General features: G+C 39.3%; 1 protein-coding gene across 2 annotated transcripts in view; it reads right to left on the bottom strand.

Annotated features, from left to right (window-relative positions):
* prmt5 (protein arginine methyltransferase 5) overlaps positions 1–16,594 on the bottom strand; it is a 54,602-nt gene that overhangs the window by 21,245 nt on the left and 16,763 nt on the right. For both annotated transcript variants that reach the window (XM_060921875.1, XM_060921865.1), the window contains exons 3-10: positions 14,663–14,748; positions 12,566–12,700; positions 10,818–10,930; positions 2,381–2,430; positions 2,120–2,283; positions 1,868–2,029; positions 1,689–1,766; positions 1,549–1,607 (exon numbers count right to left, since the gene is read on the bottom strand). In XM_060921875.1, coding sequence (XP_060777858.1) covers positions 1,549–1,607; positions 1,689–1,766; positions 1,868–2,029; positions 2,120–2,283; positions 2,381–2,430; positions 10,818–10,930; positions 12,566–12,700; positions 14,663–14,748 — 847 coding nt within the window. The remainder of the gene's footprint in view (positions 1–1,548; positions 1,608–1,688; positions 1,767–1,867; positions 2,030–2,119; positions 2,284–2,380; positions 2,431–10,817; positions 10,931–12,565; positions 12,701–14,662; positions 14,749–16,594) is intronic.

The following is a 16,594-nucleotide window of genomic DNA, read 5'->3' as shown; positions in this document are numbered from 1 at the left end:
GTTTTCTGATTTAGTACCTGTTTTTGCACAAGCCACTATAGGCTACAGGAGCATACAATGTTTCTGTAAGTTAATTATAACTTAGTTGGAATGCTTCTTTGTCAGTATTTGACCCAAGTTACTACAACCCATGATATTTTACAGTAAGCTTACACGAACCTGCCCAAACTGCAGGTTTTGGGTCTACCCAAGCATCACTCCTGGCTATCTCCAGTACTACCTACTGGGGCACCCCTTTACTGTTCCGGTCACACCCTTTTCCAGCAGCTCCACTGTGTGAAGGATGCCAACACACAGATCACTTGATAGTATCTGTCACTTCAGCAATTTAAGTTCAAGATGGTCCACAGACGGTAGTGGCCAATTACCTCTCCCGCCAAAGCGTTTTGTGGAGACAATCAGCTTAAAGCCAGATGGCTCCCCAGCCTGAGTCGGACGGTGAGGGTATGTGGCAGAGCAGTGTGGTCAAGCATCAGCAAACAGCGGCTGAACTGGGAGGTAATGCATGATGATCATCACCTTTGTTTTATTACCGTCAGTCTACACATAGCAGGGCAGCCATAGCCTAAAGCAGCCTCTCTCAACCGGGGTGCCGTCTGGCGTTAGGGGTGCCATCAAAAAAAATTATATATTCTAAAACACTGAAATAAATAAAATGAATTAAAATTCCAAAAAACGATAGTTACACTAATGCAGATCATCGCCACCTCATGCATCATCAAAATTTGTCTCACTGCCCCCTTTCCCATGTCACAATGTCACTGCCGGGGTCAGCGTATGTTCAGCGTGACTGCATATATTTTATATGGGGGTGCCTTGAGAATTTGCATACTTCTGAAGGGTGCCGTGACTGAAAAAAGGTTGAGAAATGCTGGCCTAAAGGGTACAGAAGCAGCTTTCAGACCAAACAGTCGCCAGTACGATTCCCCAGACCAGCAGTATACCGGTATGTGACAAAGGCTGCTTCCTCTACTTGTGTGTGCTTCTTTGCGCCATCAGTAACCACTGTAACCTGAGAGAGAAACCGGAGAGTGGTGTAGCTGGTGGAGTTGCAACACATTCAAGGAGCGTGAACTGTGAACTTGAACAGAGGAAAAACTGCATGCTAGTGATTGCTCCTTTTCAGTTGGTTTGTTTGTGGTCAAATTTTTGAAAGTGCGCAGAAAAGCATGGCGGAAAAAAATAGGAGTCTGGAACTCAGCTGAAATTCCACCTCCAAGTCTTCCTCCACACACACACACACCAAGTTCTACACACAATTTTTCTAAGCATGCTGTTTTTCAGGAGCCAGTATACTAGCCACACCTCCTCCAGTCTCACACCAGTAAGTGACTATGAAAACCAGAGCATTTTGTCACATTCTAATGCACAACTTTTGTTTCAATTGAAAATGGAAGCCTAAGGCTGCTGTATCAGAAATGTACAGTTTTGCATCAAATTTGAATTGTGTGTGTGTTGTCAAATAAATAAATAAAATGGAAAAAAAAAACCTTTCTGGTGGAAAAATAAATAAATAAATAAATAAAATCCCAAATATTTCATACTCACTGTATGCTGGTTTCTTTTTGCTCTTCTGGAACTCTGTCTAGCAGACATTTATACACTGCCTGAGGAAGTGTATAAATTAACCAGATTAGTACCATAAGGTATACAAATGAAACAACTGAACCACTGTGCTGTCTGCTCACCTGCTGGTATTGTGAATACTTAATGGGATCTTTTTCAAAAACCTCATATGTCTGTGACTCCAAATTGTCCATCAGTGGCTAAAAAGAAATGTATTTGTAAGATAAAATTATAGTTGATTGGCTGAGAAGTCCTGTTTGTTCATGTGTATACATGAACACAGACACACACACACACACACCTGTAATGGTGACTGCAGGTAGTCCTCGTATCCCTTGGCAAACAACTCATAAGCGTTGGGTGCTGGCCGGTTCTGATTGAGGTATTCTAGGTACTGCAGATAGGTGCGGAAGTCCTTTTCACTGTGGCGACTCGTCCCAGTAAATATAAACTGAGACTCAAGCTACAACAGTGACCCAAAAAAAAAAAAAAAAAGAGGTGAATGAAAAGATGGTAAATTTTAAAAACAAAGAACAGGCAAAATGTCGCTCACCTTGAAGAGGCGGAATATAATCCGCTGATGGGCTTTTGAGAGCACTGGAAATCCTTTCTTATTGGTCAGAAATATGCTGGTGGGAAGAATGGCAGCTTTGATTGGTTCCCCAAGCCACTTGTCAATCACAGTGTCAGAGGGAATGTCTGCGCCAATCTCAATGGCTTTGGACAAATGCAAGATAGAATTAGGGTGTAATAAGATACAAAGCGCATTTTCTTTTAAAAATGTTATTTAAAACCTTAAACCTGTGACACTCACCAAGGCAAATCCTTTTGTTGTAGTCACAAAGAGTTCTGAATGAATGCCACCTAAGAGAATCAAAGGAAAGATGGAAAACTACCAACCCCATTTACAGAAAAGTTGGAATATTTTTCAAAATGTAATAAAGTGCTCTGTTAATGAACCTTTATTTAACTGACAAAAGTACAAAGAAAAAAAATTCAGAAGTTTTACTCAACTTAATTGTATTTTGTAAATATAAATGAAGTTAGAATTTGATGCCTGCAACACACTGTCTCCTGTTGAGAATGTATGGTGCATTATGAAGAGGAGAATCAGACAACAGTGACCATAGACTGTGGAGCAGCTGAAAGCTTGTACATCAGATAAGAACGAACAAAAATTCCAATTGCAAAACTACAACAATTAGTATCCTCAGATCCCACACAAAGTGTTATTAAAAGGAAAGTGATGTAATATGGTATGGTAATGATTACAATGGTAATAATGCTTCTGTCCCAGGTTTTTTTTTTTTTGTGTGTGTTGCAAGGCATCAAATTCTAACTTTGTTTACATTTACAAAATACATGGTGTTTCAAAACATTTGATATCATTCTGGGATATTTACATTTTAAATATAATCAAATTTTCTGAAACACCCTGTACATTTAAGTTGGTCAGTAAAACTACCGAAAACATTTCCTTTGTACTTTTGTCAGTTAAATAAATGTTCACGGGAATTAACAAATCAGGGTTCCCCACTCTTTTCTTGGTATCATTTTCCACGACTTTTCTGGGACATTTTCAGTTACTGACAGGGAATGCGACATACATGTTTCGCTCTATGGAAGTCAGATTTAAAAAGACGAGCAGTCTATGAATTCATCTAAAAAAACATGACAAACTGATCATAGCATGCAAACAATCCTGCACATGTACAGCCCTTCACTTTATTAGTATAACCAAGTTACAATGATGTTTAGGCAAACGCTCACCTCAGGTTTTTTTTTTTTTTTTTTGGCTCTTACTTTCCTGTCTCTTCTGTCAAAAAAAATATCAGGCCAAATATTTAAACCCCCCCCAAAAAAAAGAGGTACTTGGCACCTGCCTTACTCAAGTAATCAGGAAGATCAGATCAGATCAGATCAGAGAAAAGCCTCACATAAACTTGACGAAATTGAACTAAACAGCCAAATGTCTGTGGCCATAAAAGGTTTAAGTAGTTCAAAATATACTGCACCTATAAAGTAATGAATGTAACATTGCTTTGCATCACATTACATTAGTGCCATTTAGCAGACGCTCTTGTCCAGAGTGACATACAACATACCCAGAGCAGCCTGGGGAACAGTTGGGGGTTAGGTGCCTTGCTCAAAAGGCACTTCAGCCATTCTCGCTGATCCAGGGAATTCGAACCAGCAACCTTTTGGTCCCAAAGCTGCTTCTCTAACCTTTAGGCCATGGGAAATAAAAACATTCCTCATTGATTTTAGTGTCGTCTCTTGGGACTCTAATGCAGGTTTTCCAAAGATTTTGCTACAGCTGCCAGCACTTTCCTTTTGTCTGCAATACTTTTTCGAAAGGCATTTGATTTGAGAGCAATGTAAAGTCCTGTTGTTTTTCTGCCCTGATTGACATTTCATCAGCCTCTTTCTGCATTGTCTGAATCCTTCAGATTATTTTTTGCCATTTTGCTTTTACACTTTCTCTCATTGTAGAGGTCCTTTCTTATGTTGTCTTTAGCGATTTGGTCTTCCCTCCACCACCACCATCCTCCAGATACCTCATTCTTGCTCCTTTGCAATGTTTTAGGAGATCCTTTGGCAGGGCTTCATCTACATCATGCCCAGCCATTGCATTCTGGACCAATCTTAAGGCACAGAGTCCTCTCCTTCAGGTTTTCTACAAACATATCCTTGGTTGACTGAGTAGCCTCTTTACTGCAGCTTGTCCATGAGGCAGTGTGAGGAGACATTTTGTTTGGTCCCATAGTGCTGCATACTCTGCCACTGACAAATCTTTCAAGAAATTCATCCAGTCTGAAGTTGTAAAAACAATCTTGGAACTCTCTTTTTTTTATGGTTTGCACCAATTTGCAATGAGAATGCTTTATACTGTACAAGAACTTTGTCATACCCTGAGGCAGTGAGCCATCTTGTGTTGAGAAGAACCTGTAGGAGTAGCTCAAACATTGCTATTGCATTTTCAGTTTCTGTTACCATGATCACAGGGTCAAGGGAGCTCATGTGCCTCACCTACTGGGTACATAACAGGGCTTCTATGATTTTCTTGCAAGCAAGCAGACACATTCTTTCTTGCTAAAAAAGGCACCAGAGGAACCTGTTTGGAATGCCTTTTAAAAAAAAAGAAAGGGGGGGGGGTCAGCTGTTGAGCAACAAATGAAAAAAACCTGGAGCTTAGCCTGAAAAATGGGGTCATCAGTGGACTCTCTCTGTACCGTAGGATGCAGATGATGGAACTTTACTTTCTCGAAGTCTCTTGTGGCTGCTGGTGTACTCCTGCACTGCTGGCCACACTTCTATTGCCCGCTCTGTAACTGCCAAGTCTTCCACCCATTGGTGAACACAGAACTTCAGAGGAAATTGTGTTTTGGTTACCTCAATGAGGTCATCTCGCCTTGCTGGGGAGTCATGAAACAACCACCAGAGAGCGCCCAGTACATCTCCCACCTTCCAACCATTTTTTTTCTCTCCAGTTTGAAAGTTTCCATGCACAACATGCAAACCACAACTTCCTAGATTGCTTATCTTTGGTACATCTGGGTCTACTTGTCCTCTTGGAACATCCTCAGGTACTTCCAGTTGACTATTGGGCCAGCCACTGAGACCTGCAAGAGCTTTTTAGAATCAAGGTATGATGGGCTTCCCTTGAAAACCCATGGTTCTTTCCAAAAGCTTCTGTGCTTGAGCATGAGCCGTAAACTCAACCAAAGTAAGGCACAGCTACCTGCCCTTTACGTTCACCCTTATTTGTGCGTTACTTTGAGGCATTTATCAAATAACACTACATAGCACTGCACTTTTCTTATATCTTTGACGAGTTGCTTTTTGAAATATGGACAAGCCAAAACATAAGGTAAGCCGATTTTGTTGCACCACATAAAATTCTTTCGCCAATTTCACTGTCTGGGAACATCTGGCCAAAAACGACCTACATATCAGAGCTGGAGTTGAAGGAGTGCAACATGACCATCTTGATTACCCAGTGAATCTCTGCTTCAAGCACAACCTGGCTTGGAGTAAGTAAGTAAGTAAATAAATAAATGCTAAGCTGCCTTGTGCTCCTGAGCTTTTCTCCGTTTACTTGTACTGTTCACTTCTAATACTGTGCTTTCATAACTGCCACTTTCCTTATGTACAGTGGCGGTTTGTGGCTCTTGGTTTGTTGGACAGCTACTTTCCTCTCCTAGGTCTTTTAAAGGCATCACACTCATGAAGGGTTTTATTCTTCTCTCACTTTTTAATTGCGAAGTAACTTTTACATGGGCATGCATGACTCGAGTGCCGAGATGCCCAACATCAAAAGACTTGTTGCAAAACTTGCAATATGCCCTGTGCACATCTCCTGATACTTCCCCTAACCAGTTCCTGAACTGAGGGTCCTCTTTGAATTTGCACTGTCTTCTTGACATTGTCACTCACTTCTGTAGTTACAGGACAAGTGTAATAGAAACATTTCAGTATACAGAGGCATGATCTTTAGATGTTATGTCACTACTTTTACAACTATCTCCTCTTACTGATTTTTTTCCTCTTTATTTCTTGCCTTGTTTTTATACTGTTCTTGTATTTTTTATTTCTATAGTATTCGGTCATTATTTTGGGCCCCCATTCACTGTTTTGACCTTGACTTCCTCTTATTATCAAACTCTCTCAACAACACATATTTGAAACCTTTGCTCTTAGAGTTGAATCATGAACCTCTGCAGGCAAAACAAGCTAGCAAGTACATCAACTTCAGCAACTGAACCACACATGCTAACTTTATTCAACCATTTAAAACAAGTTGGAAAGAAACGTCAATCTACACGCTTAAAGGGGTACCAAATATAATATATACAGTTGCTGATGTGACAAAGTAACGTATTCTTAAGTATTCTATCAAATTTATATACACTAGAAAACAACGAAATATCTTGATAATTGTAAATATAATACATTATACGCTAAACCGCACAAGAGTCGCCATTTTTAAAAGACCATGACGTCAGCGCTACCCACTGCACTAGCGGAACTCTCCGAAATAGAGGAGATAAGCGTGTAATCATGGCGTTGGGCGCATCAAGTGAAAGCGACAGCTCTGTCGAATCATACGAAGAGATCCCACAAGACACACTGCAAGCAGGCTATGGCTTAGAAGGGTACCAGTTTGAACCTAGGAGAGGTACTATGTAGTGGAAGTTCATTATGTCTAACTATTAAAGCTATTTTAAGTTCGTTTCTTAAGACAAGGATTTTTTAAGATGTTACCTTGTTCACAGTTTCGGCAAGAATCTTCCGCCTTCTTCAAAACAGTCACCAGATGTCGAGTGGTGACATGCCTTATCAGCTGATGTTACGCTACGGAGGCGTGAACGTCCCACCCAATTTGACAGGTAGTTCACGCCTCCTGCTGTCAGGTCGCTCCCCCAGGACACATCTGGTGACTGTTTTGAAGAAGGCGGAAGATTCTCGCCGAAACTGTCAACAAGGTAACATCTTAAAAAATCCTTGTCTTAAGAAACGAACTTAAAATAGCTGGGAGAGGTACTCTCGACTCTGGTGATGAAATAAGAGAAGAAAGCTCGGATGACGGCGAGGATGAGACTGATGCTGACCATGGGCATGGCGAGCGTGGGGCAGAGCGTCTGCGTGCAGGTGACACGGTGTGGTGCTCGTGCGGAAAATGTAACGTGGAGCTGCTCACGAGTCCAGCAGAATTTATTTGCTGCAATGAGATAGGCGCCATCCGTGGACTTGCGAAATCATCGCAAGAGGCAGAAACAGGTATTTCACACGTGCTATTCCCAACCTCAATGAACCAACACAACTGGGCACATGCATACGTCATGAGTGTTACGCAGAGAAAATGAACGTGCATTCTGATTGGATAAAATTAATATCATGGCGGGCTGTTCAAACTGCGGAAATAGTTTGCTCGAGCTACTTTCAAAACACTATAACTTTCCAACCTTAGAACAAAAAACTTTTGTAAGTCTTGAATAAGGTTCGTTAATGTGCGTTTTGTTATATTTACTCTATATATTGCCCTCTGTTCCCCTTTAATAAGAATTACCGCAGTTACCGGCCAGCAGTGATTAATGGCCAAAAGAAGCAGCTTTGGGACCAAAAGGTTGCTGGTTTGATTCCCTAGACCAACAGAGAATGAAGTGCCCTTGAACAAGGAACCTAACCTCCAACTCCTCCCCAGGCTCTGGATAAGAGTCTCTGCTAAATGCCTGTAATGTAATATCTACATTCGAAGGATAATGTAACTTACATTAATCAGAGTTTCGGGCAATCACATTGTAATGCATCCAGGCCGCATGTGCTGACGTGAAATGATTTGGTGTTGTGTTCACGAGCACTGCCGCAACATAACAGACTAGCTTAATCAAAATACTCTCATTCATAAACTACCATTCGACTCATGATGGCCAAATGAGGCTCTGAAGCACATCACCAGTATAATGGAGCGTGACAGGCAAAGCCCCACTTTGAGACATGCATCGTTTAGCATAAAACCATGTGATCAGTGACTGACGAGGCGTCAATTTGTTTGGTTCACATCAGTGTTCCATCCTGAGCATGTGAAAAAAGGAAATTTTTTCCAGCTTCAGATGGACCATCACTACATTCAACCATTAATATGACCTTAGGCCTTTCAAATGGCAATGTTATCGGTTTGCGGAAATAACTTTCCAAGACAACACAAAACCTTCCAGGACATTTTATTTTTTCCCCCCTCATTTTCCATGACTGAAAAATTGGTCAACTACTTTTCAGGTTTTCCAGGACACGTGGGAACCCTGCAAAGCACACATTTTTGTTTTGACTACATTTTGCAAAATATCCCAACTTCTCTGGAAATGAAGTTAATAATATTTAAAGTAGAAAATTTTATACATATGGAGGATACTGGTTCTTGTACTGGTCTTATTCTAAGATCTACATATCTGATTTTCATACAATTAAGTAAATGATATCAAGCCTAGAGTTTTAATGTATGCCCTTGTCTGGCATAGTTTTAATTAGAAGGTGCTATATGTAAGAATTTGGCCACCTGGCGAATTCATACTCCACATTTCAAACAAATGGGGGCACCAGAATACTAACAGCAGGGCAAGAATACAAAAAAAAAAAAAAAAAAAAAAAAGACAAAACTGCTGATGTGAAGACAAGATAGCAATGTTCTCTTGACCGGCTGGTCAAGAGAACATTGCTGTCTTATCTTCACATCAGAGTTATTATAGCTTTTAAATTTTCATTAGTTTTTATTCTATTCAATTTGCTTTTTTTTTTTTTATTTCAGTTGGTTCATTGGTTAGTTTTACAAGTGCACAAGTAGTTTTATTCTGAGGAATTCACTAGCTTTAGTTTATTTTTATTTCGTTTTCATCTTGGTTTTAGTTTTTCAGGTATTGCACAGCCATAGATAAAAACAAGCTGTTTACTTCTGGCACAATTAGACACCATATTGGTTTGCTGATCCTTGTCGTAGATTGCATTATGAAAATAAGTGTTTAAACACAGATAGTGGTTACCAAAAATGAAAATATGTGATGGAGAATTTGTGATCACTCTGTCAGATAGGACCATCAATGTTTGGTAAGCATGACCCCCCCCCCCAAGTTTACAGACAACATAAAAGAAATCCGTGTTCTCAATTAAATGAGATTGGATAACCTGATCTGTCAATGTGTTTTATCATTTTTCTATCTGTTCTTTACAAATATAAGCTTTATATGTACGTTTAAATGTCACCAAGTATTGCTCAATTTAAAATAAATGTAAATAAATCATGCTTGCTTGTCATCTTGGTGGCTTGTGCAAGTTGTCATACCTGTCATGACCTTAAGAATTATCATAGATAAGAACATATTTAAATATGTTTTTGAGCTAGATGAATACAGGGGAATGGTCTTGCCCAACATGCTGCTTGTTCATGCATAAATTCATCTGGTAAACTTAGTTTCTGGTTAGCTATTAAAAATTCGGCAAGCTATAAAAACATTGCACACATTTTACAGAAATCAATCCCCCCCATCTAATCCTTTAAATAAACCTATTCTACACCCTTCAATATACAAGTCATTATAATGGTAACCATGTAAAAACATTACACAAATAACCCTTTCAGTACACTATATGAAAATGAGCACACCCAAATGCCAAAATATTGTAAATGGCCCAAAAATATATTTTGAACTTGAATCCTTACTCGTTTTTAAATCGCATTTTGTTCCGAGTTCCAGTGTCCACACACACACACACACCTGTTCCCAGTGAGAACACAACGTACGCTGTGACAGGTGGTCACCGAGAGAAAACGCTCTTTGAGCTGCTCCTTTTCAGGCAACCAATCAATATAGTGGTTAGTGTACTGACAAGTTTCAAAATATTCCTGTCACAGAAACAAAACCAAGATACAGTATGGGAGCACCTTTTTTGATGAAGCGCTCTTCAGCACCCTATCGAGACTTTTCTGCCAGAAAAATATGCTGTATGGACACACTGTCCATATTATTGTCTCAAGGGTGAAAAAACAAAAGATCAAGCTGATTTTACCTGCAATTCAATTTCGTTTTAGTTACGCATATTTTTGCAAAGTTGGCTTGTGAATTAGCACTGGTGGATCTTCCACACAGCCACTGCAAAACTACTGAAGAGTTACACGATTTGTAACTTTTAAACTCAAGTGTACACACACTGTCCAAAAACAAGATCAGGGTCTGTAATCCACTTTAACTGGTATTTGTACAAACTGCACAGTAACATTACTTGGCACTGCGATTCAGAAGTTTTTCACTTCTCGAGAAGTGTGTTCACATCACGTGCAACTTCTCACAGACTGCACAATACAGTGACTCAATTCCCCCCCCCCCCTTGAGGTACAAAGTCATATAATGAGATTGATGGTGTCTTGTCCTGGGGCATGCTAACTTCAGGAAATATCTCTGCAGCACAATACATAGATGTCTGACAATGTCAAAGCTGCCATTTCTTCATATTCTACTGATGATTCTGGTTAATTTTTTTATGTTTTAAATTTTTATTTACAGAGTACCTTTACTGAGCCATATTTCAAAACATTTAATGCACCACATACTCTAAATGTGCTAAAAAAAAAAAAAAAGAAGAAGTGTTAAATGACTGAAATTCCAGTTTAAATATCAATAACTTAAAAAAATGTCACTACTCAATACAACTGAACTGTTCATCCCTATTTGAAATGCTACCATATAACATTTTCTCACCAGCCCCAGGTTCTCTCTTCATTATCAGCATCATCTATTTGTTTACTTGGCTCATTTTCAATGAGGTCTTCACGAGTGTCTTCAGGTGCTAACAGGGGAACTCGGATCCAAAACTGAAACACCATGAAAAACAGCATTGTGGATAAAAGCAATACAAATGGGTATTATATCTGTAATTTTACAAATGTTAACTGAAAATACCACAATAGCACACATGGCACCATTAAATAAATGCTAACCATATTTTAAAGGAGAACTGAAGGCAAATTTATCAAAATTCTATTACTCATTTTATTAAATATGCATTTTTGATAGCTATTTTGTCACTGCTATAGCAAGTTATGAGTGTTTGAAACATGCTACATCAGTCCACAGGTCAAATCAATAGCCGTAAACGAGATTCGTTGAGACCTGTGCGAGACATCGTAGGACGGAAGTAAAACGTACAGTGACCAACATCTGCCAACGTTCCCTGTTTCCAAAATCACTCACTCATTCACTACGCTCTACATAGGGAATTACTATACAGAGAACTATATAGTGAGCTCACTGGTAAAATGAAAAAATGCTTTCGGACACTAGTCCGTCACGCTGGTATTTACGTCATTACTGTCGCACAATTAAAACATGTTAGATCAGTCGGCTGGTGGGTTTTCAAAATAATAAATACATGCATGTATTTTTGTGATAAATCCATATTATACTGAGCATATTTCCCACATTAATCAATACAAAGTACCTGCATCTTTCAGTTTTTTTTAAATCAAGGCTGAATACTTTCTTCTTTGCCACTGCCTTTTATTAAATCAAATTTGAGACTTTTAATTTGATTTCTTTCAGTGCGACTGCAATGCATGATGGGATATATTGCTTTGGCTAGTGACCATCATTGGACACTACTTTTCGTGATGCATTTTGGGATACTTTGAGTGTACTATATAGGGTGTAAATAATTCTCATTAAGGTTTTGGACAGCACTACAAAATGGCATCCCCACCATATAGTGCCCTATATAGTGAGTAGGGAGCGATTTCGGACACGGGTAGTCAAAAGACGCGCGTGCCCCCTTTCGAATGCTGATGTAATCAAGCCAGAAGTTTTGTTTGTTTTGATAGCAATTAGGAAAGTTTGAAAAAAGTAGGCAGTAATTGTCATTTAAACTCCGTTTTGTGCAATATTTTGTTTGGAAAACAGTTTTCAAAATGTAAGCACTGACACTTCACATTTCAAAGTCTCGCACAAGTCTCGTGAAGATCGCGCGGATAAGTGACGCCTGCCGTGGACCAAACCAACTACATTCAACATGGCTAAAAACCGAATAGGCCGATAAGTATAATACTTAATTGCAATTAGTTGCCAATACGAGTCATGATAAGGTTACTAAAACCAAAAAAAGTAATAACACGTTAATTAAGAAATAAAGCAAGTTTAAAAATGACTTCATTTCCTCTTTAAGGGTATCCAAGTGTCTGAAAATTCTATCAGTTTTGCTAACCGTGCCACCTTACTGTTGATGAGAAATGCCATAAAGGATGTGAAGTTTGCCTGGTCACTTCACGACACAGGGTTAAAGAAAACAATCAACTTTGTAGTGGTAACAGCAACACAGCTTTCATGCTGGGCTGCATCACACCACCTCAGCGTTAATCATTTTCTTGAACACCACATCCTGTTGTGCTGTACACCTATTAAATTAACCTGTAGGTTTAAAGAACGATAATTTTGATACTAAATAGTTGCATGTTCACCATGGAAGAATGGTGTCCAGTATGTAAGTGGTTTAGCAGGACGCGTGCCAAGTTGGCACACTGTGCACCCCTCAGTGGAATCATGAAGGCAGGTAAACCCAGGTAAGCACAGAAATTCAGCTCCTGTACCAGTGCCTGCAAGGATGGAGAATTAAATGTGAATGGTGAGTAGATTCAAACAAACTGACAAAAAGCACCCATGCTACTTTCAGCTTAAGCAGAATTCCTAAAACTGTTCTCCATGAACTCTCAATCATTAAAAATTAGTTACAAAAAGTATGGAAGTTCTTTGGACTCGTTATTCAAATGAAAAGGCATGTTGTAATGGGCAATTCAATGTGCAATTTGGTCATATAAATTGAAAAATTTTGCAATTGGCAATTCAATCATCAATTCAGTTTGAATTATTTTGATTAAAAATTAAAGCAAATTGCGGTTTTTTTGGCCTCTTCATTCTAATGACAATGCATAATCAGCGAAATAGTGCCCTAGTCTATTGCATGTCACCACATTCTTTTTGTGTCAAAATTCTATTGAGAATGTAATCTGACAGTCCTCTCAAGATGGGTCTTCAGCTTGGACCTCACTTCCTTGTTCATGGATTTGTTCACTGGCAGCACTTCACTTCAACAGACTTTAATATCTTATATAAACAGATTTTGGTACAATGAATGTGCAAATTTCTGAACCTCAATTATTGGGGTGTGCGCTATTCTTCAGGCAGCATAGCTATAGGCTACCTGAAACAATCTTAACCCCCCCCCCCCCCACACACACACACACACGTCCTACTTGCTCCATGAGCCGATGTCCCAGCATCCGACACAAGCAAGGCCCAAAGTATACTTCCACAGCACACATCAGTGGCGTGTGTAGCTGTGTCCGTCAAAGTAAATTTCAGCCTTTTGTCCCTAATCTATTCTGTTCCTCAAGAGCCTCTGCAGCCTCTCAGAGAAGTTGCGCTGCCGATTTCACGACACTTGGATGAACTGGATGGAATGAATTCATTTTGATCAAGGTCACTGAATGAGGAAGTGACGTTTTAACTGAAAGCCTGCCTTGATAAGAGGATGGCCACATTTGTATTCTCAATTGAATTTTAACACCAAAAGAGTGTGGTGACATGCAATGTGATAGACTCCGGAGCTGTCTCACTATTGATCTATTACCATTAGAAAAGAGGTCAAAAATCCACAGTGATTCATTAAATTTTCATTCAAAATAATTCAAACTGAGGTGATAATTGCATTGCCACTTTGCATATTAAACTGTCAATTGCAAAAAACATTCAAATTACATAACCAAATTGCCAATTAAAACCTGTATTTCTATTTGAATTCTGAGTCCAAAAAGCTTCTCTACAAAATAAGCACATTAAGCTTTATTTTTTAGCCCATGTCAACTGCAGCATATGATGATCTTTTAATCTAAAGCATTAGATTAGTTTGTTGTTCAATCACCAGCTGTTGCAGAAACAAAGATGAGTTCTAAGGCCATGTTCATCCTGTCAGTCCAAATCAAATTTTTTTTTTGCATATCCAATCTGAATCCAATCTGCCTGATCGATTGTCCACATTATATACTACAAGTGATCAGACCTGGTCTGTGTGTTCATTTGGCAAGCCTCAGTTTCAGTCTTCTTTACATTGGTTGCTACAGTAATGACACTGCACCCAAGTGTCAAAGTAGTGGACAGACAAGCCACAATGGAGAGTAATGAAATGGGCTTGCTTATTTACCACAATGCCAATGTGTATTTTTTATAAAAATAACAGGAGACAAAGATGGAGGAGGCTTTCCTGCCCTGCTTTATTTTGTACACCACCAAACTAGCATGTTTCCAGAAGGTGTAATGTAAGCTTTACATGGCATCAAAAATCACAGACCGGGGTGGGGGGGTGGGGGTGTCCTAACTGAAGTCTGATCAGAGCAGTCAGACCTAAACAGATTTGCAAAAAATGTAATTCAAACCACATACGAATTAAAATCTGATCTTGTGATTTTTAGCTTTTCAGACTTGCTACATATGATCGGATGCCTATTGGATACGCACATAATTCGGATTTGAACTGACAGCCTGAACACATCCTAACTTACTGCCTCGGAGTTCCTGCGCTCTGTAGTCAGTTCGGAGTCGGCATCTATCCATGGTGAGAGCTTCCCCACAATAAGAGTGTTCCAGTCTAGTTTTACATGTACACACACACAGCTTAATAATGATAATACAGCAATGTTTATGACCAAATGATAAAAATGCTAGCTAGCTAGTTAGTTAAATGCATTAATACAGTCTATGATTATTGTAGTATGCCCTTGAGGAAATTAAGCACCCACCAAATGGGGATGATTGTGTGTAGTGGCCAGTGAATTTGCTCAACCTACCCTACCAGCCATGATGGCAGGTAAATAAAAGTAGTACATACAAACAAATAATACAATTGTAACAGATCAATTTGAAATATTTCACATTGCAGACTGCTTGTTTCACTCAGACAATTTAACAAGGAGATTCAATGTGGCAACTTGAGCATAAAGCACTACCTTGACCGACAGTTAAAAAGAATTACCTCAGGTCAAGCAGCCTACGCTAATGTTGCAGCAAACAAACAAAAACATGAGGGGTCTGCAGAGAAACAAAACCATTAGGGGTCAGCAGAGAAAACCCTCAGGAGACACAGGCCAAAGAGGTCAAAAAACTTTTTTTTTTTTTTTCTTTTTTAAATCAGAAGTGGAGAAAAGCCAAAAATGGAGAGTCTCATGAATGGTTAGATAGGTTTTTGTTTGTTTAATCTGCCTAACTCCTTAAATATAACTTGCATCAATTCACAGTTGTGTGTGCATGAGACAGAGAGTCAGTCCTTCAGAGTTTATACCTTATGAAATAAAAAACCCTATTAACCTCAATCATCATGCTTGAATATTGCAGATCTTACTGTATTATTTTTCATATGCAGTTACACAACTGTAGTTAAAACAAAGTGGCTGGTTAAAATAAATAAATAAATAAACTAGATAGAACTCGACGCCAACGGCGTCGATGGGGATGCCTCCGCCCGGTAGACTACACGCCTTATTAAGTTGTTGATTTGGGGATGGACATTTGACCTCACAGTAATCTTGACCTGGTGAAATTACTTGTATCAGCCTTGGAGACATTGTGTTCACAAGGTTTTCGGACAGACATTTGACCTCACAGTGACCTTGACCTTCGACCTTTTGATCTCAAAATCTAATCAGTTCACGTTTGTCCCAAAGCGCACAAATGGTGAAAGTTTGGTGAAATTCCTTTCATTAGCCTTTGAGATATCGCGTTCACAAGGTTTCGGGACGGACGCACGGACGGACGGACAACCCGATAACAATGCCTCCTGCACCTTACGGTGGCGGAAGCATAAAAATAACGAAATAAAATAAAAGGATGTAGATTGCGGAATCCACCAGCTACAGTGGCAGGTGGACCAAAAAAAGAAAAAAAATTCATTTCAAAACTTATGCCCTCAACGAAAGTTGTTGAGCATTTCAGTGATGATCTGTGGTGTATCCTCAAATTGCTTTAAGACTTGATTTTCTCTCGATAATTTTTTTAAATAGGCAACCGCAGGAGAGGATGGATGGGTTTCCATCATACATGTTGAGCAGTCATATTGTGTTTCCTCCTTTTCAGCAGCAGGGGTAAAGGGTTTTGTTTTACCTAGGTGGTGCACATGCACAGAATGCCAGCGGTCACCCCGGTTACATTACATTAGCCCCTGGTGTTGCAGCTCCCTCTTCTGTCCTAGGAGGTAGATGTGTCAGCGACCCCATAGATTTAATACACAACTTTCCTCTGCTGCTCTCTCTACTCAGCATCCTTTTCCCTGTTGAGTTTCACATGTTAGACCGAAGCTAGTGGGAACAGGAATGTCATTTTAAATAATTTGATACCTATAAATTTTTTTTAAATTTTGGATTTACTGCATTAATATTTGTACTTAAGGACAAACTTATACCTACTGTATTTAGTTATTACTAATATTGTAATGGTGGTTA

The sequence above is a fragment of the Neoarius graeffei genome, chromosome 1, assembly GCF_027579695.1.
Source record: "Neoarius graeffei isolate fNeoGra1 chromosome 1, fNeoGra1.pri, whole genome shotgun sequence".
Lineage (NCBI taxonomy): Eukaryota > Metazoa > Chordata > Actinopteri > Siluriformes > Ariidae > Neoarius > Neoarius graeffei.
Note: the sequence above shows the minus strand (reverse complement) of the source record. Positions and strands in the feature narration are given on the sequence as shown.